Source organism: Delphinus delphis, chromosome 7 (genome assembly GCF_949987515.2).
Source record: "Delphinus delphis chromosome 7, mDelDel1.2, whole genome shotgun sequence".
NCBI lineage: Eukaryota > Metazoa > Chordata > Mammalia > Artiodactyla > Delphinidae > Delphinus > Delphinus delphis.
The window spans coordinates 86,846,237-86,872,929 of NC_082689.1; the positions used below are offsets into that span (position 1 = coordinate 86,846,237).

The 26,693-nt window shown below is 33.9% G+C and overlaps 1 protein-coding gene across 2 annotated transcripts in view; it reads right to left on the reverse strand.

Moving 5' to 3' along the window:
- Window positions 1–26,693, reverse strand: part of KYNU (kynureninase) — a 96,040-nt gene that overhangs the window by 51,685 nt on the left and 17,662 nt on the right. For both annotated transcript variants that reach the window (XM_060016864.1, XM_060016865.1), the window contains 5 exons: window positions 22,464–22,546; window positions 12,941–13,002; window positions 11,305–11,376; window positions 10,023–10,097; window positions 7,109–7,255 (listed from right to left, as the gene is read on the reverse strand). In XM_060016864.1, the coding sequence (XP_059872847.1) occupies window positions 7,109–7,255; window positions 10,023–10,097; window positions 11,305–11,376; window positions 12,941–13,002; window positions 22,464–22,546 (439 nt within the window). The remainder of the gene's footprint in view (window positions 1–7,108; window positions 7,256–10,022; window positions 10,098–11,304; window positions 11,377–12,940; window positions 13,003–22,463; window positions 22,547–26,693) is intronic.

Consider the following 26,693-nt stretch of genomic DNA (forward strand, 5'->3'; position numbering starts at 1 on the left):
TAAATAAGAACAATCTCTTAGGAGATCAGAAAAATATTTCATGCAGTATGAAATGGATCTGCTCTCTGGTACCCCTATCTTTTGAACTGTATCATGATAGCGAGTTTTAAAATTCTTGCATAGAGACTGCAACTGACTCTTTACTTTTGCCTACTCATCTAATTCCTACCCATTCCTGTAGGCAGGGAAAATCTTTTTAAAATTAAAACAAAACCTAGTTCTTTCATTGTCTAAAAGCTTTTAATGGCTACCTGTGGCACTAAAGAGAAGCTCAAGATGTATAATATGGCTTAGTGGGCCCTTCTTTACTCAGCCTCTGTCAGCTTTATGAACTCATTTCTTGTCATATCTTTTCTAACTATCAAGTTATACAATCTTTTCTACAATCAAATTATACTGAAATATTTGCTTCCTTGTAATTCTGTCATTTTTTAACACTATCTAGAATGGCCCCACCATACTGTCCGCACCCTGGAGGGGATTTTACCTAGTTACCTCCTACTCATAATGTTAGAATTGGCTCTTGTCTCATCTAATCACCTAAGAAGGTCAGGCTGACACTCCAGGCTAAATTAGGCATTCTTATTTAGAATTCCGTTATTATAATTTACTACTCAAATATTTACTGATAGAATGTATAAAAAATTAAAATGCATATCGCTCTGCTATAGAGAATATAGAGATAAGATTCTTTTTATGTGCTAATGATAAGATCCTATTTGGTGAACTGGCAGTGACTTTAATGAAAGAATGGCCGTATTAGTATGATTTCTAGTAAAGATTACTTAATATTGAACATCTCAATGTTAAACCTTTTTGGAAAAGGTTAATTTATTATGCATAAAAATTTCATACAACATGCCAGTTTATATTATAGTTATATACAAAAGCATCAGGTACTGATTTTTCCTAACTGATTGATTGCTCAAATCCTGATATCTCATGCAAGTATTACTGATATTATTCTGTTGTAATAGTCCATGAGACTTGACTCCCAATCTTCAGTACTAGAAGCAGCTCAGCCAAGATAATGTTGAATTTTGAGGCTTGATCAATCATTTGTCTCCTACAAAAGTCTGAAGACATTTTTAACAATAATTTAAACTTTCCCTGAAGATAAATGGATGGATCAGTGAGGTGACCATCTATATATGAGTGTTATTTAGATACCTCAGTTTTTATTAAATGATATTAAAGCTAAAATATGTCTTTCTTTTTTATAATGATGTCTTTATTCATATTTCTGCTTTCGTCTAATGTTCTAGATCCAGAATTAATTCATTTTGTTTTTAAAATTGTTTGGGCTGTAATTGTGATTATTATTTATTAATAATTTAGGCAACTTATAGTTAGGTCTAAGAGATGTTTGTACTCATACCCAGTAGAGAGTGACCCATAACAAGGTAGAAGCTAATAAAGCAAAGCACAGGTTTGCAAAATTCAGTCTTCTTTTTGGCTGTCATTTGCATTTCAATTTTCAGTAGGCTAAAAGAAAACTAACATGCCAGCATCCATATAAGGTAGAGTAAGATAGTATAAAAGATGTGATAAATAAGAGAATCAATCATTCATTCACTCAAAAATATTTATTTGGCACCACTGTCTGCCAGGCACCATGAATTCCAGAGTGCTGTAGGCCATTTTATGTGGCACTGGAGAGGGAAGGTAGAAAGCAAGCAGTTGGCACTGAGTTTTTTTAGGGATAAGATTATTAAAATTTTTATCAGTCCATTACCCAGACTTTAAAGTTTTCAGTCCAGTCTACTGAGTCCTAACCATACTGCTTAGATTATTGTTTTCTTTTATAATCTAGAGTAGAAGTGTCTAATGAGAGTCTTTAGTTTAAAGTTCTTAATATTTCACTTTCTAAGGATTTATTATTTTTTTGTAGGTTGGATATGCCAATGTGATATTTTTATATATTGATAACGTTTACTGATTACTTACAATGCACTAAGTACTAAGTGTTTTAGGGATAGTTCCTTGTTTCTCAGTAGAACAAATCAATGAATTAGGCACTATTACCTTCCCCATTTGTTAAGTGGAGAAATGAAGTCATATTGGTAAATGAATTAAGCCATTTAAACTATTCTAGAAACTAATGGAAAGATGTGGGTTCAAGGCCAGGTGTGTCTCTGTCTCTACTATCTAAACATTTCATTAATGCAAATGCTATACTGCATTTCAGAATAAGTATCCTACTCCATCAGCAACCAAAAACGCCTGAATTCCAGGTGTGGCAAGGCTAATAACTGTTCCTCTTAAGCACACAAATATACTTAATTTCCCAAAAATGACCATGTGTTAGTCGAGGGAATATAAGTGGAAATAAATTTTTTCATTGTTAAGCTAATGTTTTTAAGATGTTAGTATTCCCCTTTAAATCCCTTTATCCCATTTCTTTGGCTGAATAGTGACAGAAGCTCTAGGGTATGAAAGCCATAGGATACAACCCTGAACCACTTGTAACCTGAATCATTGCACTGGAGAAAGCTGATCCCTGACTGCTGCGTGAGCAACACAAAAACATCTATCACAGTGAAGCCATTTATGGCTCTATTTAATTGTTACCAAGACTTAGTCTACCTTATACACCAAGAGTTTCCATTGACAGTAATTTCTAATTACCTATTTCTTATCATAATTCAACTTGAGAAATTATAATTTGTGGGGAGCCTATTCATTTCACCAGATGATATAGATTTTCTCTTTATTTTGCTCTCTTTATATTTCATTATGGAGCCTAATCAATTTTCCATGAATTTTTTTCAAATGTTTTGTGAAATGAGGCAAAGAAGAAAATAGAAGAAAGAAAAAAAGAAGGGAGGGAGGGAGGGAGGAAGGAACGAAGGGGAAAAAAAAGGAAAAAAATTAAAGAGGGCTAGAAGAGGAAAGAGGGAAACAGATTAGAAACAATGATGCTCCACGGGGGTGTAATTGGGAAATGCAAGAAGTACTGTCAGTAAATTAACCCCAACCCCTCTTCTCAGCCTCTCTCTAATATAGGGCCATAAAAGCTAAAAACTCCTTTACTCATGCTTCTTTGAAACTACTACTTCAGAAGGCAATGAATCATAAACAGGAAACTGCTAAGTTTTTCTGGGAAAGACTTTGCACTTTGGATGAAAGGGACAGATAAAGCTGTACTGCTACTTCTCCCTTCGTCTTTCTCTCTACTGTAAATAGAATTGTGATATCTGGATTTGGGACAACTCTCCCTGTGACCATGACATGAAAAGACTGAAGAAAATATAAGAAAGCCCTGGAGATGTCACACAAACACTACTCAGTTGCTGAGTGCATCCTAGCAGCCTCCTGCCTCAAGTCTTCTGTGGTGAGAAAAATAAATCCCTAATCTTTGGCTAATTTTTCTCTGGGATTTTGTTTCTTGCAGCTGAAAACCTTCATAAGTGATTCAGGAATATTAAAGAAAAGACTAACCCTGAGGGTAGAATTAAGAAGTGATTGGTTGAAAAGGTAAAGAACAGGAAAATGTCAGAGTTGAGTCTAAAGGTCTATAACGATGGTGGCATGAAACAAACAGTAGGGATATTCTGGAGGGAGACAAGTCTGGAACATACTGATCTCAAGGTGCATATAGCACTTCCATGTGTAATAGGCAGATGCTCATAAATAACAATTTTCAAGTGTGTGAGTAGCCTGTAGCTTTTACTTGACAGTGAGAGCTGAGTCGTGGCAGTGGTTAAAAATCTTTAGGGATAGTAATTCAAAGGACAATGGGGAGCATTCAGTGAATGTAGACAAAAATAAATTATTAGTAGAAATAAGTAATAGTATATGAAAAATATATAAATATAGAGGTAAGTCAGAGCTCCAAGATGGTAGGTTGGCCAATAATATAAAATAAAATTAAGTAGATGGCTTCTAAGACAAAATATGAAAAGTGTGTCTTCAAACTGATGTCTCTTTTCACATGCTGGCCTTCCCTTATAATATGGCTCTCTAGCCTGATCTTATGCTTAATTTTCCTTGGCCTGATCCCAGGGCTTCTCCTCAGTTAAAAAAAGTCTCAGCATTCTCTAGATTCATTATGTGAGTCAGAGCCGTCCTACCAACTGTTCTTTTGTTAATTTATTTATTTTTCCCTTCAGATGATCACTAGAAATCTTATATTTTCTCTTTCCATCAGAGTCGATTTCTATACCACTTACAACAAAAAGTCAGATAACCAAATACAAAATTGGGAAAGACACTTGAATAAGCATTTCATAAAAGAAGATTCTGAGACAGCTAGTACACATTTGAAAGATCCTCGACCTCATCAATAGTCAGAGAAGTGCACATTAAAACTTTAATGAATTATTATTACAAACTAATCAGATTTGCTATTGGTGAGAATGAAGAGCAACAGAAACTGATACATGCTAGTGGGAGTATATGACAAATCGATACAAACCTTTGGAAAGTTGGCATTGTTGATTAGGATTTAACATATACATACTTTATGTTCCAAGGATTCTAATTCTAGGTATGTATTTAACAGAAATGGGTATGAAGGCATACCCAAAGAAATTTATAAGAATGTTCACAGTAGAATTTATTATAATGGCCCTCAAATGGAAATGAAACTCAAATATCTATTCTGATTAGAATGGAAAAAAATTAATTGTGATCTATTTCATACACTATAATAATATAGTGAAGTGGAAAGAAAAACAGGCAAAACTGCTACATACAATATGGATGAACCCCACAAATATAATAGCAAATAAGCAAGACACAAAAGAATATATGTTAATCCATTCATATACAGTTCAAAGATGGGCAAAGCTTATATATATTTTATATATGTATATATTTTATATATATATATTTATATATGGTTAGAAGTCAGGAGAGGAGGTAATAGGCAGTATTTGGGAGAAGGAGGATTCTGAGTGTTATAAATGTTCTAGAAGTTTCTTGATGTGGGTGATGGCTATAAGGGCTCAAAATAATTCATCAAGCCACTTATGATTTCTGCTTTTTTTGGTATACATGTATTTCTTTAATAATATATTTTTCAAAATTCCTATCCCCACTTCCCTTTCATATGAAGTTTCTACTTCAGAATCTACTCTTGTTGACTTTTATTAATCCATCATTTTTGGTTCCAACCATACTTCTGGAAACTTTCATCTTTTTTATGTCACTTAGCCGTTCCTAACAGTGGCTCTTTTATGGCTTTTTTTCCCCTCGAATTTCCCAACTCTTTCTTGATTGACACCTTTAATTTTCTCTTTGTCTCTCTTCAGCTTTATCTTCATAGACCACCCAAGAGAGCGATGTAAGTCTACATTATAAAGAATTTTTCTAAATCTCCATTGAGAATGGAGGGGATTGTCTAGCAAGAGTATAAATGTGTGTTAAAATAATTTTGATAATGGATAAATTGAAGTCTGCTAGATCGCCATTTCACTCACATAGTATCCATCACTCCTGTGCAGTTACATTTATATGGAACTGCTCATTCCTACCTTGCTTTCTTTGACTGAAAACTCAATGAGAGTTTTACCTGGTAGGCACTTACCATATTTTTTACATAAAAGAAAGTGTGCAAAATACTGAGAAAATGGTTTTAGTAAGCAAGGTAGTTAAGAATAAGAATTACATATAACATCTACTAAACAAGTTTATTTTGCTTTTAATGGGAAATGAAAGAAAATTTATATTTAAGCCACTTTCTATAACTTCATATTTGTAGAGGACAGTGGAAGGAGCGAGGGAACCACCATTTAACTGTAGAATGTGTACAATCCAAGAGATATTTTATACTCTTCATAATCAACACTGCATTTATGAAGTGGGTCCTGTTATCCCAAATTAACAGTTTTTAAAACAGAAATTCAGAAAAGTCAAGTAACTAGCTTGCTTGAGATCATATAAGAATTAAATGACCTAGCCAAGATATGAATTTCAGACTGAGTGATTCCAAAACCCATGATCTTTCTTCTTTACCATCCTGCCTCATTTCTATGAAGTTTAATGAGACATGCGTGTATACTAAGGCAATCAGGGACTTCTGATTACTTGCATAACATTTAAAAATATGATATTTTATTGGCCTCCCTTTATTTTGGTGCTTAACATTTAATATCTAAATTAAGAAGACATTATCTTTATATCTTTCATAATGCACCACTTTCACAGTTATCCATCAAACCAGTTGGAAGTCTTGGTTGGAAACTCCTAGAGACTGCTGATAACGGTGCTAAATTTTTTTTCATTAGTTCCATTCATTAGCTTCAATAACTGAGTACATTAACTAGATATCACACATATATTAATTGCATAACTTATTAATGTTCAGAGTATAATTCAGTTGCTACCTTTTTAAATACATGATTTGATTGCTGAATCAAATAGAGCTGTTATTTAAAGATTTTAAATACAAATTGTAACTGTTTAATGTTGTTCCTCTGATTTTTTTTTTCAGGCAAACAAATACTAAAAACACTTTCTTACAAGCACTTATATATAAAGAGCTACTCTTTCACAATAGTAAACTATGTAAGTGTCATTCAGTAGTATTGAGGGAAAATTGCTCGTTATAGGCAGTATAATGGCTTCCTAAAGTAAACTGGGTAAAACTCCATCTACTGATAAACTTTTATTCTCCATATCCCCTTTTTCAGGTACATAGTGTTAATGAGCATGAATTATATATAGAATAAGTTATAATATGACAAAGCACCAGAGTTGAGCTTCTAACAGTCCTAGTGTATAGTTACTATCCTAAGTATTGTCTGCTTCCTGCTGACTGAGCAGCTCTGTACCAATGACATCACTTACAGGAAGCTCACCTATACTGCTGATTAGAGGTAGACATTGGGAGAGCAGATGCTAATAAGGAGGTAAGACCACAGAAGTGACAAAAAGAGGTTTAAATAGAGATGCCTATAGCAAAATATATATATTTTTTCAGATATATTTAATATATTATTTATATGTCATATATCATATATATGATATATATCTTACTCTTTTTTTAAACTCTTTAAATAATTTTACACAGACACAAACAAAGGTATTTTACTAGAAGTACAGTTGAATACTCCTATAGAGTGATGTTCTGGACAAGGGGCAAAGGAGGAAATGACGTACATACCTTTGCTTGTCCGGCTTTTGTGATGGCAGGCATATTAAAGAGCTGGCCAGTATAAAAATGCAGACCACTGAACAGGATCACTGCAATAGAGTCACCTTCATTCTCAATTACTTCAAGGATATCCTCTAATCTCAGTGTTTCTTCCCCCTAAAGTCACGTTAGGCACAAGTTACATTATATCCACAATAACAAATTTGTCCCTTTACATTTCCCAATCTAAAATTCACCTTGAGATCTTTCCTACCATAAGAAAAATCAAAGATATTTTTTTCAAATTAATAATCTTCAAAAATCGGACAAGAGCATGTATTTGAATATCTTTTTGTTATTAAGAAATGATAATAAAATAGTAAAAAAGAGGTTTATAAAGTATCTTTGCAAAACCCTACTGCTTGATTTTATTCTTCAGTTTTTCACTTAATCTTTACTATTTACATACTTATAGATTGTTTCCTTCTTATTCCCATCAAATAAAATACCAGAAAGTACAGAATGTCCATAAAATTTAAATGTCAAGGCAAATTTCTTGGAAATTAGTATTTTACTTATCAATCTAATACTTTTTTCCAGAAAAAAGAGGCACGTATACATCATTCATCTGAGTGTAACTTAACCAATATTTTCTGTTAGTTTAAGAGTAAAATCTCCTCCACACCAATCTAAAGATCAAGATCCAAACATGAAGAAAATATCAATGAAACTCAATATTATCAAAGTTACTTTTCCCCCACAACTCCCCACCTAAGACTAGTGATCAGTGACTTTCTGAAAATTGTGAATGAATTTAGATTTGGTCTTATAAACAACTTGAGTGAAAATAACTCACCTAGATACATATAGTCTATTTGTATCCTGATAATTCTCATCTATTTATGAAGTCTTCATGTATTTTCTACAGTGCTAAATCTGACATGATTATGAAGTCAAAGCATCATTAACTACATTAATATGTGGGGAAAACTCATTAAGGCATTAATGAATTTTACTTCAATTATTTTTAATTTTTGGTAACTTACTATTTGCTAGTTACTGTATCCCACATTAGGCATATATAATATGTATCACAAATATAATAATACTCTAATTTCTGCTAATAGTCTGAGACTTGTTTACAAAATGATAATCTATAAAAATAGGATTGACAATGAAATCTTTGAATTACTAAGTGATGCATACTTTATACATAAAGAGAAGGATTTCAGTGATTCTAAGAAAAAATTCAGAGTAAAATTAATAACATCATAACCCCAAACTCTTTTTTTCCCTTAGAGGAAGCTAATACAATTTGTCCACCATAATTTCAAAAAAAAGTAAGGAAAGTGTTATATCTACTAATACTTTATTTCTTTAAAGAATCAGTATTAAGCAAATAAGAAATATATTTTTCAATGATAGATATGGTTCTCTCTCATGTTGATGTGCCCTAATCCAGTAATGCTAAAGAGTGGTCCCCAAATTATGATTAACTCATATAGCTCTACAACACTTGTCACTTTTATTTTTTAAATATTGAGTATATTTCCCTGTGCTATACAGTAGGTCTTGTTGGTTATCTACCTTATATACAGTAGTGTGTGTGTTAACCCCAAACTCCTAATTTATCCCTCCCCTCTGCCCTGTCCCCCCGCCTTTCCCCATTGTTAACTGTAAGTTTGTTCCCTATTTCATTTTATTTATTTATTTATTTATTTGGCCGCATTGGGTCCTGGTTGCGGCACGCGGGATCCTCGTTGTGGCATGAAGGATCTATCGTTATGGAGCGCGGGCTTCTCTCTAGTTAGTGGCGGGCGGGCTTAGTTGCCCTGCATCATGTGGGATCCTAGTTCCCTGACCAGGGAGCGAGCCCGTGTCCCTTGCATTGGAAAGCAGATTCTAAACCACTGGACCACCAGGGAAGTCCCCACTTGTCACTTTTAAAGTAAAAACTTGTGATATATTAGTGGCTATGCTCATTTTTGCTGGAAATAAGCAATTTATATACAACATATGAAACAGATGTTGTTCCAAAGCTGTGAGAACTTTCTATTCCATTAATTTATTGCATGTTGGCAAATAGAAGTGAATAGAGTAGACCTTTAATTTCTCAAATTAGTTCTGGGTTGAAAGAAATAAATGTTCAAACACTGGTTTAACAGCCTGGGAGCATCGTACATATGTGAAACCTAAAATTTATTCTGTGTGGATCTCTTGGTGCCAAAATTACACAAGATGCAGGGTTTATAGGTCAAAACCTGTACAACTTAGCCTTATATCTTTATTAATGTAAAGTGCACAGTATTTTAGACCTTGAACATATGGTCAAGCCTGACTAGGTATTTCCTTTGTTGTCTGTTTAAATATAAAGGAATCTCAGAGATAAAGTAACTATCAAAAAGTCACATACCCAGTATGTTGGTGGGTCTGGGATTTCCCTGGGGAGTAATAGCGAAGTTCTAAGCCTAGTTTTTTTCTGCTACACCGCATCCCTTTCTATTCCCCAGGCCAAGCTCAGAGGAAAATATTTGATCCTTAGATTAAGAGAGGCATAAAAGATAGGCATCATTCAATTTCAACAAGTATCACTAATTTTTAACATGATTTCAATGGCACCCACAGGCAATGGCATTTAAAATTGAAAATGATGTATGCAATTTGTCATCTCCTCCCATCCCATTGAAGAATATGACAGACTCCAGTGGTATTAATAGGGAAATAGTTTGCTTGTAATAGCCCTTGAAAAATTAAAATAAATACACTTCTGAGTTAATTCTCTATTTTAAGCAAAATGACCTAACAGTAACAGAGTATAGGCCTTTTATACTTTCTTGAAACTTCCATTAAAGTAATGAAGATAATAAACTTTTGAAGAAAATGAAGAAAAAAAATCAATACTAAATAGAAGAATGATTAATATTTATTTATCTTTCTCATATACCTCTCTTGGTTTTATAAGCCGCATACTTTTCTCAATGTTAAGTCCATGAAGTTGAAGCTGTGACTCAATAGCATACTGGAAAAGAAAGATGATTTATTAAATCAAGTCCAGTGTACAGAAGTATATTGAAATAACTCAGAAAAAAATAATAAAATACCAATAAAAGCATATTGTTATATTAAATTCAAGGTCAAGGTTAAAAGTGACTAAACAGAATATATCAGAGAAGAATTGCTTAACATAATTTACATGCAACAGTCTGAACATTCTTTGAAACACAAAATATTAGAAATGGATGGAAATGTAGGGGTCATCTAGACTTTAGGAGTACAAGAGATTTTTAGAATAAGATATTAAATCATCTAATGCAAGTCAAAACAGAATTTACAAAATAACCAAAGTGAGCAGGTGGGGATTTGCTAGGCTCCAACAGAGAGTACAGAAGTGGCTTGTCCTAGAAAGAGTCAGCTAGTAAAAGAAAAGGGCATCAAGAAGTTCCCTTCATTGAGAGCCCAAGATATAAATGGGAACAAGAAATTTTAGAAACCCTGAAGTTTTTCAAAATAGGGGTTTGATCCTTTTTAGTAAGATCATGGTTATTAATTTGCATTAATTAAGTGCCTTAAAATTACAAGGTGTAGGCTAGAATACTTAGAAAAGACAGAAATCAAGTTTCTCCAACACTAAAACTGAAATATAGCACTGAAACTGCAATATACTTTAATCTGTGTCTGTCTGTGTCTGGAACAATCATATTTCTTACCAACTGTGATTCCTGAAAAAGTAGCATGATTTTTTTTCTTGAACCACAAAAAATTCTTTTAGTCCTTAATACATTTTTTTAATTATAAAGCATCAATAATTATGTTAGTGTGCTATGAAAACAAATGGACAAATAAATGTTTATATTCCTACTTTATGTACCTAAAAGATTAAGTACTGGTATATGTATCGATTTAATTTCATAAAATAAAACAGCAACAAGAATTAATAAAACATTTATAACTGCACTTGATTTAGACCAGCGGTTTGCTCAATGTCTTTAAAAAGACTAATAAATCAATGTTCCCATTCAATTCTTTCCTCCTTTAACACGTTTTACTTGAACCAAAGAAATAAAGCTACAATCTATAAAAAATGCATAAATCAAAAGCATTTGACAGATCTTTTTTATTATAAGGTTACTTGGAAAAGACTAGTGAATAAACATTCAAGTCAGGCAAATGATATGCTCCTTTAGGAAGAGCAGAAAGAATATAAATATAATTTGAAGAATCCTTACATGATCTGAAGGGAAGGCTTTAGCTTCTAGGAGAATTTTATACCGTTTGGGTGTAGGCTTGAAAAACGATAACTGCAATGAAATGGATTTATTGAGGAATGCGTTAATGAACAACTTAGACATTTGTTCATTTTATATATACCACACTTTCATTTTATAATCTCCAGCATTTTAAAGGCATTAATTAATTACACAGCTAGATGTCTGTCAAAGGTACCTTCTCTGATTAGCCTTGTTTCCAGTAAATTCTAAAATGGAAGAAGATACTTGCTCATTATATTTATCAATAGGAAAGCAAATTTGGGAGAAAATGTGAATCAGATAAAAACACATTCTCAAACTTTACTTAAATGTTAATTGAAAAATTAACTTCCCAATGCGTTTAATGGCAATTTCTCTATTATGAGACAAATATCATGTTCTGTGTATATTTTATTTATATTGGTTTATCTAGCACTGCAGATTTAGTTTCTAGTACATAAGATTTCTACAGTTTTATGATTTTATGAAATCTAATTTTAGGTTCAACTAGAAGTACCTTTGCCCTAATGAAACATTTGGCATTTCTAGAGACACCAGAGAGAAGTAGCTCATGTGTTCAGTGGGGCCTTTTCATTTCTCCACACAGTTCCTGGAGAAGCAATACTGACTGACAATAATAACAATGAGGATGATTACTACTGTTAATTGGATGTTGACCACTGGCCAGGGTGCTAAAGCAATTTTCACATATTATCTTGTTTCATATGTACAAGGTAGGTATTATCCTCATTTTTACAGAGGAAAAAATTAAGATTTAGAGATGCCAAAACCCTTGTCCAAAGTCAAACAGGTATTAAGTAGCCTAGCTGGGAGCCAAACCAGAGGTGTCTGAACTGAAAACTATGCTGTTTACCATCATAGTTAACATACTCCACAAGTACTTTCCTTCAGGCATATGTAATAATCATGTCTATATTTTATCAAAATAAAATATCAATATCTTAATTGTGCATCTTTGTCTTGTAGACATGTTTTCAAAATCTCACTTAAAAATGAAATACAAATTTTTCATAGCATCAAACAATTACTATAGGTGCCATATTTCAAATCAATAATATATTTGACATTCTAAGGCATACCCATTATTAAGTTCTTAGGATGTAAGAAACACCTAAACACAGTGACTCATTTAAGGTACTAGGTCCTTTTTCTCCAATTTAGTTTTATTTTCTAATTCTTTTTTAATCTACTCCCCCAAAATTAGCCTACAAAGACATACTAATCCATAGTCCCACCCTGCTAAAGCCCAGCATATTGGAAAACTGTCTTTCTGAAAAGTTCACTGTTTGCTACCATTCATACATCATTGTTTTGTGTGTGTGCAGCAGTTTTGCTTTTTACCCACTGTGACTCTTATTCCTTATGTTCTGAGATAAGAGCTATTCATTATTCTAAAGCTCTTTGCAAGAGTCAACTCTCTCATGGTTACAAAGAAGCCATTCTGTCATGGTCCAGCATTTCCTGGTAGAAATGAAAACAACCTCACAACTTATTTTTAAATAAGTAAACCTCCAAATGCTCATGGATTAAAGATTGAAAAATGTCAGATTCTGTAAACAGTGTATACTAAACATTGGTGGAATAGGAAGCTTACCAATAGAAGATGTAAATTAACAGTCAAACCATTCATTAGGGCTATTTCTTTCTCATTGGCTCCTGCAAAATAAATATATCATAATTTAGATTGTTCTATTAGTTCTAAGAGTATCTGGAAAAACAAACTATCACTCCTTCATCCTTAATGTTTTTAGAGATAAGGACACATTTGATGTGTCATCACAAAGAAATGGAAGTTTTCCCACTTGACTCATTTTATCAAACAATAGCTGGACTCATATGCATATAGCTAGCTAAAAATTATATTTCCTTTTTGACATAGTAAATAATAATAACATAATAGTGAAGCATTTGCTAAACTAAAAATGATTTATCCTATCATCAGCTACGTTGCCAAATTCCCACAGAGGACATTTTTGTGGTAAGTGTATCTCCAAAAAGAATCTAAAAAGAAATGAAAGCCCGTCACATTTTTAAAGCTGGTTGTTTGTAACATCAAATTAAAATGCACCTTTAATAAAAGAAGGCAATGTTGCTAAACATAATTCACTATTATTACAGTGAGATATACAATACTGTAGTTCATAAGACAAAAGAGCTAGAAGCAAAGTACAAAGAGCTAAATCGCTCTGGGGTTTATTTATACACACTGATATAAGATAATTAATATAGGTATGTATTGTCTGATGAAGAAAACACACAAAATTAAGATATCCACTACACAATCATAATCTGATATAATTCCTGTTAACAAGGGTTTTGCCACTGGAAACAGACCCAGAGACAAAGCATACATTGAATACTTAAGAACTCAGAGCGCAATAACAAAGATAATAATACTTTCCCTATTTTTAGTTCTTATGATGTCTCTTAAAGGCAATTAGACCTGTTTAATAGGAATGATTTCTCTTTACTATCACTGAGAAAAATGGGCTGTGAGCTTTAATGTTTGTAAGGCTGTACTAGGTGTTAGAGAAAATGCATCATACAAGTCTTGCACTTTGTATCCAATGAAATACTTCTGATAGAGTCCCATTTTTACTAAAAGAATAGACAGTAAGTAGAATAATTAATCTAATTAATAGATGGATTTTAGGTTAAGTTCACTTGAGGGAAGGCCACTGGAAATAAGTGTATAACTTAGGAATTTATATTTCAACATAGCCATTTAAGGAAAGGCCTGTGTCTTCATTTAGTCAAGAAAAACTTTTTGTTGCATTTGATTGATGGATTTCCCCATTTGAATGCAAGGTTGGTAAATAAATGGTGGCTGTTAAGAGATGTATCTCTGGTCATTGTAATGTGAATAGTGTCTCAAGTCAAGGGACAGTAACGACAAACTCATTCTGCATTCCTAGCACTAAATAAAATGTCTCAAACATACTAGAAAGCTTAATTTGTATACAGGGGCATATGTCTTCTCCTACGGTATAAAAGTCTTTTAGAAATATGGTGAAAGAAATGCTGCAAGCTTTATTTTATTTGTTTCTTTGCATTATGGTATGAATTTTTACTGTTATTTCTAAAACAAAACATTACCTATTATATTAATCTTATATAACCCTTAACTCCCTGTTAGCTCTTTACACACATCTTTTCTGAACACTATTCATTTTAATAAAAAATATTCTGGCAGGGAGCGTGGAAGGAGAAAAGGAAGGAAAAATAATACATTTGGCCCTCCTTATCTGTGGATATGAAACCTGCGGATATGGAGGACGGACTTTATTCATGGCACAACTCACTTTATATTAGGGACTTGAGCATCCTCCTATTTTGGTATCCATGGGGGAGCCACGCCCCAAACATACTGAGAAAGCAGAATTAGTAGAAAGAAAAGCATTTGAAAGAATGTGGTGGGAAGAAAACAAAAGAGGAGAAAGTTCATAAATTTTATCACAAAATGAAAACAAAGAAATAGAAGAGGCAGGAAGGGAATGAGACTTTCTATACAAGGTCAGGCATTCCATTTTTGCTTAGTGATTACCTTCTGATTAAAATAATTATTCATTCCTCAGGAATGTTAGTCCTTCAAATAATAGTGTTCATTTTGGATCACCTAAAATTTTTCTTGCATGGAATGTGATGAACCACAAGTGCTAGGCTGAATTAATCTAGACATACACGTGGCCTTTCCTCACCTCACTCTCAATGGCATGCTAACATTGGATCAATTCTTTGTAAATAATCCCTCACTAACTTGAATAATTTGCCCGCAAAAATTATCCCGCCTTGGCACACTTTAAATTCAATCAAGCTCTTCACAAAATGCCCTCCTCACCTGCTAACGAACTTTGTCAAGGAGAGGTTCGGTGTACTTAACATGTGCGTGCGTACCTATGTATGTCTAAGGATGGTGCAAATATTAATGCTGCAGAACATTAACAGAAATGTTTATTCCAAATATGACCTAAAGGCACTAAAGAAACAAGCATTGTTAACATGAAAGGGCCACCAGTCAGACTGATTTTTAGCCTATTTTCCAAAGGAAATATATCTAATTGACCTATCTCTTTTGGTCTAATATGTATTTCTGAAATCAACATTTGTTGTTTTAAGATATTTCAATATTATCAGCATTCCATAAGACAAAATTTTTTTTTAAGCAAGCTGAAATTATTTCAAGTTGCTTTTCTTTGTACCTTTTCTTTCTCCCAAGAACTTTTTGTGAAATAATGTTGAAACATCAATAACTATAAGTATGAGCTGTAATTCCCTGTGCTGTACAATATATCCTTGTTGCTTATCTATTTTATACATAGTAGTTTGTAACTCCCCTGTTTGGCTCCTCCCTCTTCCCTCTTCCCTTTGGCAACCACTTGTTTGTTTCCTACATCCATAACTCTGCTTCTGTTTTGCATATACCTTCTTTTGTATTATTTTTTAGATTCCACATAGGTGATATCATACAGTATTTGTCTTTCTCTGTATGACTTCTTTCACTAAGCATAATATGCTCTAGGTCCATCCACGCCCCTGCAAATGGCATTATTTCATTCTTCTTTATGGCTGAGTAATATTCCATTATATATGTATACACCACATCTTCTTTATCCATTCATCTGACTAAAATTCAATAAAAAATAAAAATAAAAGAAAGAACCACAAGTATTGAGGGCAAATTTACTAGAGGCTAAGTTTTTTTTTAAAAAACTTCATGAAAACTTATCAGGATTTGAAAGAGTCTTTATCTTACAAGATCATATAAAACTCACTGCAGTAAATGTAAAAATTTGAATTACTTCATCTGAGATGGGTGTGAGCCAGGGTTCTCATTTGAAGAGTGCTTTCTTGCTTGCTTATTTATTGAACGTAACTTTTTGTTTACCAGAAGGTGAAAGTTATGTACAAGCACTGCCTTCTTATCTCAATGCCTGGCATGCTAAGGTTTATTGAGCCCTTATTATGTGCCAACACTTCTAATGTAACTTGTATTATTTTCACAGTAACTTGATAAGGTATCTACTTTGATTTCCATATTTATCAATGAGGAAACTGATGTGCACAGAAATGAACTAACTCGCTTAAGGTCTCACAGATAGGAAGTAGGAGACAAAATCTTATAGAAAAAAATATTAATTAAAATCTTTGTTCAAGGTAACATTTGGAAGTGTTGTCTACATTATCCACTCCCTGTAAGTCAAATATAGGAAGCCCATGTTCATTACTAACATCCCTCTGCACCTTTCTAATCTTCATTTAATTTCAAATATTTTGCAAAGTGAGGTCAGCAGGGTTCCAGGCTGCTTAGTGTTTGATAAGAAGGTTAATGATGGATCTTATAACTGCCATACCATGTTCTGTATATTTTATTAAGCAGATGTAAATGTTAATTGTGGATTTTGTTGTAAGGTTTGTAGTTCGGCTAAGTCCGAGAACTTTCCACTCTGTTTTTCAAATAGCAAATTCCTATGGCCTTGGAGGTGGCTAGTGTGTGTTTGAGGATTTATGACTTTGGAGAGAGCTTCCAGGGATTATTGCTTCTCTGAGGGTCAACCACAAGTTTCATAAAGCAAATTTATGTTCACATTACAACATTTTTATAAGCCGAAATGTATGTATCTAGCCCTTTGTGATGTTTATGTACCCAGGGAGAAGTAGGCTTAATAATAATACTAATAATATTCTTCAGCAGTTCTATTTCTAGCATCTTGATAATATGACATTAACTATAAGGGAAAGTTATTCCATGTTTTGCAGAATTGTTAGCTCCATATAAAATGTTTTATTAATGGTTTTTCTTCTCATCTGAAATGGAAATTCTTTTCTATGTCTGTGGACATGGAAATATAGGGTTGCTCACTGTGTCTTCCGCTTCTCTATCCACTCTATCAATTTGTACACATAATAATTTTTATTATACTCCTGTTACTTCTTTTTGAGAAATTTTATGGCAAAATACAGGTTGTGGTTTTAAGAACCTGGAAGATTCAGTCATAGTCCAAAATATACAACTTATCTGTTCATGACACATTTAGACAGCCCACAAGTAGCAAAAATCAATTTGACTTCTGCTGCTCTCTTCTGTAGTTACCACATAATTTTAACATTTATTTTGTGATTTATACAATATCTACTTCCAAAGAGGATTTTAGGTTTCTTGTATTACATGTGAGAAAGAATGATTTTAAAAAATTGCAACAGAGTACTATATATGTGGATGAGAAACAAATTAGGAGCTATTAAATATATATATTTTTTTAACTAAATATTTTTGCTACTTCGAACTCTACCAAATTTTCTCAGAACTTACTATCAACCAAGGCAAAAGGGAACCTGCATGGGATTTGCAGCAAAGAAAATAAACATGAACAGACACACAATACCTTCTAAAAGAATCAGTTCCTACTAAATCAAACAAAGTGAACTCATTCATTTTTCAACTTAAGTTAAGAACCGTTTCTTGGACTAATATATACAGTTTTAAAAGTAAAGAAATTTGGGGATAGATGATAGCTACTGAAATTAAAAAGAAAAACAAGCTTTTAAAATATTGCTCATAATATACTTTTGCAGATACTGTCAACAACAAAAATAGTAGAAATATTTCTCCTGATACAACATAAATTGTAGAGCATTTACAATTTTATTAAGTTTATTAATAATAAATAAATAAATAATTTACAATTTTATTAAGTTTATTAATAAATAAATAAAACAATTAAGTTTATTAAATAAACATTTAATAAACTAATCATTAAACTAAATATTTAGTTTAATGCACTGACAATATTTCAAATAAAATATGACAATGCATTTGTCATATTAAGGCTTGAAACTTTGAGAATATATATATACTGTATATATATAAAATAAACAATATATATACTGTTTATTGAGTTTCATATGTACAAATGTGACTTTGCCCATTTCAAGACATAATTGTTATTTTTATATCCTGTATAATTAGGATCAAATGACTGTAATTTAATTTATACAACATTCAAGGACAAAAATCACAGAAAACATAATGAAGTTTGTCCCATACGTTACAGCTTTGTATGGTATTTCAAAGACACACAAAAATCCCTAAAGCTAGAACTGATAAATATTCTTTAAACATTTTTAGTAAGCTCAATCTTCTTACTTATCTAAATAAATCTGAGTATTTTGTTGTTGTTGTTTTTTAATTTCCTTAGTAATCATCATGAGAGGTGAGCTGGTTTAAATTTCATTGATCATTCTGACATATGTGTATTTGCTGGGCAACAAAACACATGCACATTTAATAAGTTGCAATAGAGCTATAAACTTTTAAACGATCAAAGGAAATCTTTTTGCAGGTTTTATGGGCTTCATAAATAAATCTCACTAAATGATAGCCTTACCAGTTCCCTGGCCTGTATATAAACATCTGAACTCCTCTTTAAAGGATGATAAATACTAATCACAAAATAATAGGATTAGAATGCAATTTATGTTCTGAAAGCAAATCTAGCAAAGAAAGAGACAGTCCACATCTAAGGAAAACATATATGTTCAGGTCAAATTAATGCAGGATTTTTTTCAGTTTTTTTAAAAATTTACATGTTAGGCATTTGAATGAATATAATAGGCGTCTAAAAAATGAACATAAATGAAAGCATTGTCAAACAACTAATTAATACACCCGTAAATGTAGTCCAGGATTGTTCAGGTGGGAATTCCCTCCATGAGAATATACACTCTTCTGGATAATGCTGGCAGTCTGATCAAATGCTCTGTGCTCCCAAGATCCTGACTGGTTTGGCAGGAGATGCTATGTTTTCACCTTTACCCACCCTGGCTGACAAGGTTCTGGCCTTGAGTTTGAGCCCCAAGCATCCAGGGCTCTGCAGATTCGCCCTGGGGCTTGTGAGAGTCCTGCACTCAGGCCCTACACACTCCTGGCTCCATGCACTACCCCCCAGATATTGTGCTTCCAGCTTTCAACTGCTTCTTTCTCAGCAGTTGCTATATTTCTGGTCAGTTGGGATTACTATTTAATTTTTTTTAGTGTTGCTATATGTTTGTTAATCTAAATTTTTTTCTATCATTTCTCTGTTTTTGGAATAGAAGGGAGCATTTTCAGTTTGTACTTAATGGGTTATCTTAAACTAGAAGCCAATCTTCTGATCCTATAATATAACCACATAAAACAGAAATGTGTGTAGTGTAATGATTACTCAGTAATAACTAGCAGCAAACCGAGCTTGTTGCTTTTGCTTGCAACTCTTCGATGGAGTGTTGTTTTTTTTTCTTTTTTAACTTGCTGAATGGAACAGGTTACACATTCATATAGTTCATAAACTAAAAACAGGTTTTCCTTAAAGTCTGGTAGTTTGGGGTGTGTTAAGCACCCACTGTGTTCCCCGCTGTGCATGTGGTGGGTTTTGTCGTGCTATGAAAACCCATGTCAGAACCTTCAGGCTGCCCAAATATTGCAGAAAAGACTTTTCCAGTCTCCTGCCTAGATACTGGGAGCTAAGTTAGCGTAGAGGTGGATGAACATTTATTTAACTCTGTTTTCACAGGGAATATGTTATGGACTGAACTGTGTCCTCCTTGCCTTTACCAGTGAGATTTTAGTCTAATAGAGAATTCTAAGGACTAATTTTTAGTTGACTGAATACCTAAACTTGGGCAGTAGTCCTGCAACCTGGGCTGGGCCACCTAGGCCTGGTTCTCTACCATGTTGAGGCTTTCTGGGAAGCCAGCCACTTTGGGCAGGAGTAAAATGCAAAGTTGTTTACTGAGGATCTGGTTTGTGGGGGTTGATTGGGGCAGAAGACTATATTTATGCTGGGGTGACTCCCAGAAATACGTAAGAAGAAGCTAGAAAAACAATGTCCCTAAATTCTTTGTGGTATGTTTGCAAACTGCCTTAGATTGTTTTGACTATAATAAGTTTGAATTTCTCCTTGTTAAACATAGTACAAAAGCTTGAGGTTTCCTCTCCCTCTTGCAGCCAGTACAGAGGATGTAAATGGTGGCTGCAGACTGAGTAAGCTTCACCTGATTGGTGTGGGTGCTGGTCTCTTGTCAAATGTGTCCCTAAACTTCCTTCTCCTCGCAGGCAAGCCCCCAGCCAAACATCTAAGATAGGAAGTGCTCCTTTCTTCCTCTTCTCCCTCCATTGGGTTACCAGCAAAGCCAATACAACCACTACTTAGATAGAGTAATGACTTCTGCAAATTCAAGGGTGTTCCTTCTCCCAACCTCTCCTCTTTCCTTCCCTTACAAACCCTCTACCCTAGACAACATCCTCCCCACCACACCCCCCCCCCAGAGGATCTCTGCTTACCCTTCTAGTGTGGTCTGGTAATATCACCACCTTGAATGTGAATTGCTATCCTTATTGCCCCTATTCAAGAAGAGCCAGCTGGCATGTTGTCAGGAAGCACTATTTAAAATGTGAATTGTTACAGAGCAAATGAATACTGTGTAAGAACATTAAAACAGAGAGAGAGATTTCTAGTTGTGGCCTTTTCTTTTCCACTTACAGAAGTTTCTTTCACATTTCTTGTAAAGCAGATTTAGTGGTGCTGAACTCTTCTAGCTTTTGCTTATTTGTGAAACTCTTCATCTCTCCTTCAAATTTGAATGATAGTCTTGCCAGGTAGAGTATTCTTGTTCGTAGGTTTTTTTTTTTCTTCACCACTTTAAATATGTGATGATACTCCCTTCTGACCTTGCAGAGTTCCTGCTGAAAAGTCAGCTGACTGTTTTATGGGAGTTCTCTTGTATGTAATTACTTGCTTTTCCCTTGCTGCTTTTAAGATTTTCTCTTTCTCTTTATTTTTTGACATTTTAATTACAATGTGTCTTGGTGTAGACCTCTTTGGTTTGATCTTATCTCTGTGATTTCTGGACCTGGATGTCTGTTTCCTTTCCCAGGTTAGGGAAGTTTTCAGCTATTATCACTTCAAATAACTTCTCTGCCCCTTTCTGTCTTCTCCTTCTGGGACCCCTATAATGTGAATGATAGTACACTTGATATTGTCCCAGGGGTCTCTTAAACTGTCCTTATTTTTCAATTCCTTATTCTTTTCTCTGCTTAGCTGGAGTGATTTACACTACTCTGTCTTCCAGTTCACTGACACGTTCCTCTGTATCATCTAATTTACTGTTGATTCCATCTAGTGTATTTTTATTTCAGTTATTGTATTCTTCAGGTCTGTTTGGTTCTTCTTTATATTTTCTAACTCTTTGTTTAACTCCTCACTGTTTTCATCCATTCTCCCTAATTCATTGAGCATTTTTATAATCACTACGTTGATTTTTTTATCGAGTAGATTACTTATCAACACTTCACTTAGTTCTTCAGTTTCATGTTGTTATTTGTTTGGAACATATTCCTGTCACCTCACTTTGCCTAATTCTCTATGTTTATTTGTATGTTTTAGGGAAGTTTGTTACATTTCCTGATCTTAAAGAAGAGGCTGTATGTAGGAAACTTACTATGGGGCCCAGAAGCACACTCGTCTCTGGTCACCAGAGCTATATTTTTTGTTTGTTTAATACCTTAAATTTCATATAAGATTTTAGGCAATGCTGAATAATCAACCCAATTAAACAGATAACTTTTTTTGAAATGTTAACACATTTACCATCTAAAACTATCTTGAATAGTTTTACCAAGAGTAGATAGAATTCACTTTAAGGAATACACTATATACCAAAAAACAGCATCAACTATATTATTTTCAACAGCACTCAGCCTAATTTTAAAAGATCACCATGAATTAAGTTGAAATGAACCAAAACATATTGGTGTTTTAGACCTTTAGCATGTTAAGGTTAACGTTTATTTCACCATATAATAAAACCTTAGAAAATTCTTTTAAGTTGATTTTTATGAAACTTATTTAATTATAAATATGTGTGTTTCTCATTGGTGAGCAAATACTAGTCCTAGAATATATAATAAAAAATAACATTAGCAATAAGTCTTAATTAAAGGCATGCTTACGCCTTAGTGTTATGGATTAAAATAGAAAATCAGGACATTCTTCAATAAAATTTTTACCATATAACCTATGTGTATAACTAAATGATCATATCTTTATGATTCTTTTGGAAAAAATTCATTTTATACTTACCTACAATGTCAGTCATAAGTCCTAAAATAGTCTCATCTCCTATAATCCAAGGACGTTTCCCTACATCATGACCATAGGCTCCCCTGAAATTGAAAAGGGAGATGAACAATCTTAGTTTATGTGTGTGTCTGTGTGTATCTGTGTGAGTGTGTGTGTGAGAGTGTTCAGATGTCAGCATTAGCAACTGGACATTTCTAAATGAGTCTTTGTAGTGTTTTAATAAAAAGCATGCTTTTTTGAAAACCAAAAGTAATACTTGAGAACTCTGCTTTTTAACTTGTCATTTAAAAAAATTTCTTTGATTTCCTTTCTGTTGGGGAGCGTAGGGGCGATTACCCATATATTTCATTATTTTTCTCTATTTTGGAGTCTAAGATGTTATTTTTTTCTCTTTTCTTTTGAAAATTTTAAGACTATTTGAATACCTTACTTGTATACCATACCATATAGTTGTACCTATACTAAAACATATTAACTGTTATTTGAGGCTAGAGATTAAAATGATTATTAATTAAACATTAAAATATAATTACAATCTGTAAATTAAATAGAAGTGTATAAAATGTGACTATACTCATGGTAACATTTTAAGTAGATAGTAAAACGTGGCAATAATCAAAGCCAACACTATTTCTTGACCTATTTTCTAGCAATTTCATCTATCATATTCTAGCTCAATTTTATTATTCTAGTAAGTATGCCAGTAGGCATAATGGAAAAAACACAAAATACATAAGAGAACTTCAACTCTCTGGTAGTTTCTATCAAATGAGGAGGCAAAATATTTGAAAAATATAGGAGAAGAAATTAAAACAAAGGATTAAGAAGGGAGTGACTTTGTGTACTGTTACAAACATATCTTAGGAAGCTTTGAATTAGATTGTTTTTAATTCTTTTGGAATCCAAAGACTATTTAAACTCGGAAGAAAAGAATGAGCATGTGCTCTATGTATAGTGCTAATTGTGATGAACACATACTCTGAAATTAAGTAAGCTGGCAGTGGTGAGCTGGTAAACCTTCTCTCAGAGGTGAAGGGTAGCAGAACACACCACACTAAAATGTAGCATAGTGGTATATTGATCATCTTGAGCTGTAGGCACTTGAAAAACAGAAAATGCATGGAGAAGCTTTCTCTGAACTTCCCTATCTGCCTAAAGACAGATCCTTCAAAGGGAATTCAGTTGTCATAAATCCCCTCCTCAGGAGTTTCATCAACCAGGGAAAATTGATTCTTAGCACAGAAGAGATTAGAAGTCAGTGACACCCCAGATAAACTTTGTCACAAACTATACCTCTTATCTATTCTTCAAGGACCATCTTTCATAGAAATCCTTTACTCTCCTCTAAGAGGCCTTCATCTCTCCTCCTCTTTCCCTTTTAACAAGGGATTTAAGCTTGAATTCTAAGCCACTTTTGGGAGTTACTCATTTTTCCCTGGGTGTTTCCTATGTATACATGAGGTATTCATGTTAATACACTTCCGTTTGTTCTTCTCTTGTTAATCTTTTATTACAAGCTCTCAGGTAAAAACTCAGTAGGGTAAAGGAAAATATTTTTTCTCCTCTACACAGCAGTGGGGAACTGGAAGGGAGGAGCCCTGTTTTTTAGCCCTTGCTGTTTTTTGCGGTATGACTACCCCCATTCACGTGGCCAATTTGGTATCAACAAAAATCTTGAATATTTAGCAATTGGCTCCATCACCTGGGATGAGACAGGTCCAGGGCAATACTGGGCCCGAGGCTACATTTATTAGAGGTTTATAGGGCCTAATTTTCCACTTTTATAAAAGTAAATGGGTTACAATATATAACTTAAAGGATAGCTATGAAAAACAAGTAACATGTGAAAAAGATTGGTACATGGTACCCCTTTTCTGAGTCTTCTTTCCTAATGAAAATCTAATGTTAAAACTCACTTCACCAGCATGAGGTGTAAAACACAACTTTTAAGCTAATATTTCAATTACCATATAAACTGAGATGAAGGAAGAAGACTTTCTTTGAGAATAAACAGACTATAAGAACTAAGGAGGAAAAGAAGGGCAACTGTTAGTGCATATTATTCATATTATTATTAGATAGCCTGCAGCTTGCCTCTTTCTTGACTTCCAATATAAATACTAAAGACAAAAATCATTATCATTAAATAGTATTTAAAGGCAGATACTTGGATACATTTTTATTTTAATCATATAGAGCTCCATGGCCTTGCTGATAGCACAATACATCTTATTACATTTAGGTAGTAAAAGTCTATGTTCTGCCTCAGAGAATTTATATCTCAGAATATGATGCCACCTACTTCTCACTCTGGTAGACACCATGATAATAATCTTTAAGGATACTTTCTTCTTGGAATGCTTTTGTCATCTTCCTCCCTTTAAAATATCACATGCAGAGTCAGCTTCTTCATTTTGTCAGTCTCCTAGCCTGAGATAGTGAAATGTATTTAGAAAGTGTTACCCAAATAAACTCAAAGTAAAGTGGCCTGTCATTAGAAAGAGCTGATGTGGATCACACTGCAGTCATAACGTACATATTCAAGTTAAGAGAAAGATTATGTTGTTCTCATTCAAAACTGCTTAAAATAGTTGCAGTATAGCTGCAATCTTCTTTTACAAGTGCTGGAAAGGAAAAGAGAGCATAGGAAAGCATTCACTCACTACCATAGCATCAATCATTGCCTGAGTGGGCTGTTCTCAGAGAAGTCTACAAAGCAGTATTTGCTCAGAAAATTAAATTTCAGAATATAAAATCTAATTAGGAAGTTAATAGAAATGTGGATCCTCTTTGAAATATGACTGTGCTTTAACCATCCTACAAAATGAAAAGTGGCCCTGCTTTTAAAAGCTCCCCCCAATAAGTGAATAAATAAGACTTCACAGTCTTCCTTAATGATATCACAAGTTTTTTTCTGTGATCCAATTGTTGATTAGCCAACAGAGATGTCAGGAAAAGCTCTGTCACATGTCATACCATGTATTTTCTTATTCATACTGAAGGGTGGCAGAATATGCCACACTAAAACTGGCCTCTTTGGCATAAGATTATTTTGCACAAAGCACAAAGAATGCACTTGAGGTCCCTAGTGGTGCAGTGGTTGAGAATCCGCCTGCCAATGCAGGGGACATGGGTTCAAGCCCTGGTCTGGGAAGATCCCATATGCCGTGGAGCAATTAAGTCCATGTGCCACAACTATTGAGCCTGTGCTCTAGAACCCACAAGCCACAACTATTGAGATCAGATGCTGCAGCTACTGAAGACTGCGTGCCTAGAGCCCGTGCTCCACAGCAAGAGAAGCCAGCACATGAGAAGCCCACGTACTGCAACAAAGTGCAGCCCGCTCTCACCGCAACTAGAGAAAGCCCGCGCGCAGCAACAAAGACCCAACACAGCCAAAAATAAATAAATTAAATAAATTAATTAATAAAAAGGAATGCACTTGAAAAACAGCAAATACATGGGGAAGATATCTCTGAACTCCCCTTATCTGCCTGAAGACAGATCCTCCAAAAAGGACTCAGTTGTCATAAATTCCCTCCTCAGGAGTTTCATCAACTAGAGGAGATTTACTCTTGTCACAAGAGAGGAGACTAGAAGTCAGCACCACAGCCAGACAAACTTTGTCACAAGCTATCACACTTCCCATCTATTCTTCTAAAGTTCCATTCATCCTTCCTAAAAATCGTTTACTTTCCCCAGAGTAGCCTATATACCCCTCCTCTGTCCCTATTAAGACAGTACCTAAGTTCTCAAATCTCATTGCTTTTTTGGATATTCACTTTTTTCTTTTTCCTGTGATGCCCTCATGCACGTAATGTTAAAAATGTACTTTTATGCCTTCTCTCTTGTTAATCTGCCTGTTGTGTTTATTTCATAGACCCAGCTAATGGATCTAGGAGAGTAGGGGGACAGTCTTTCCTCCCTTACAATACACTTTTTTTTTTTTTTTTTTAAAGAAAGAAACCCATAAATTGAACCACTGCAGGTCTGCAGACCTCTCCCATGTGCTTTACCAGTACCTTTTCTGAACACACATTGCCATGTAAGTTAAGTCACTGTCTGCAAACCAGGCCTTTTGTTCCTAATATGTAATTCAGCGGGCTATTTTTCTCTTTAAATAATTCTACCTAATATGTCTCAGTTCTTAGAAGAATGCCTATAAAAACACAAATGTGGCAAGTTTTTGCTCCTGTGAAAAAGAAAGAAATTTATTTATCTAGCAGATAA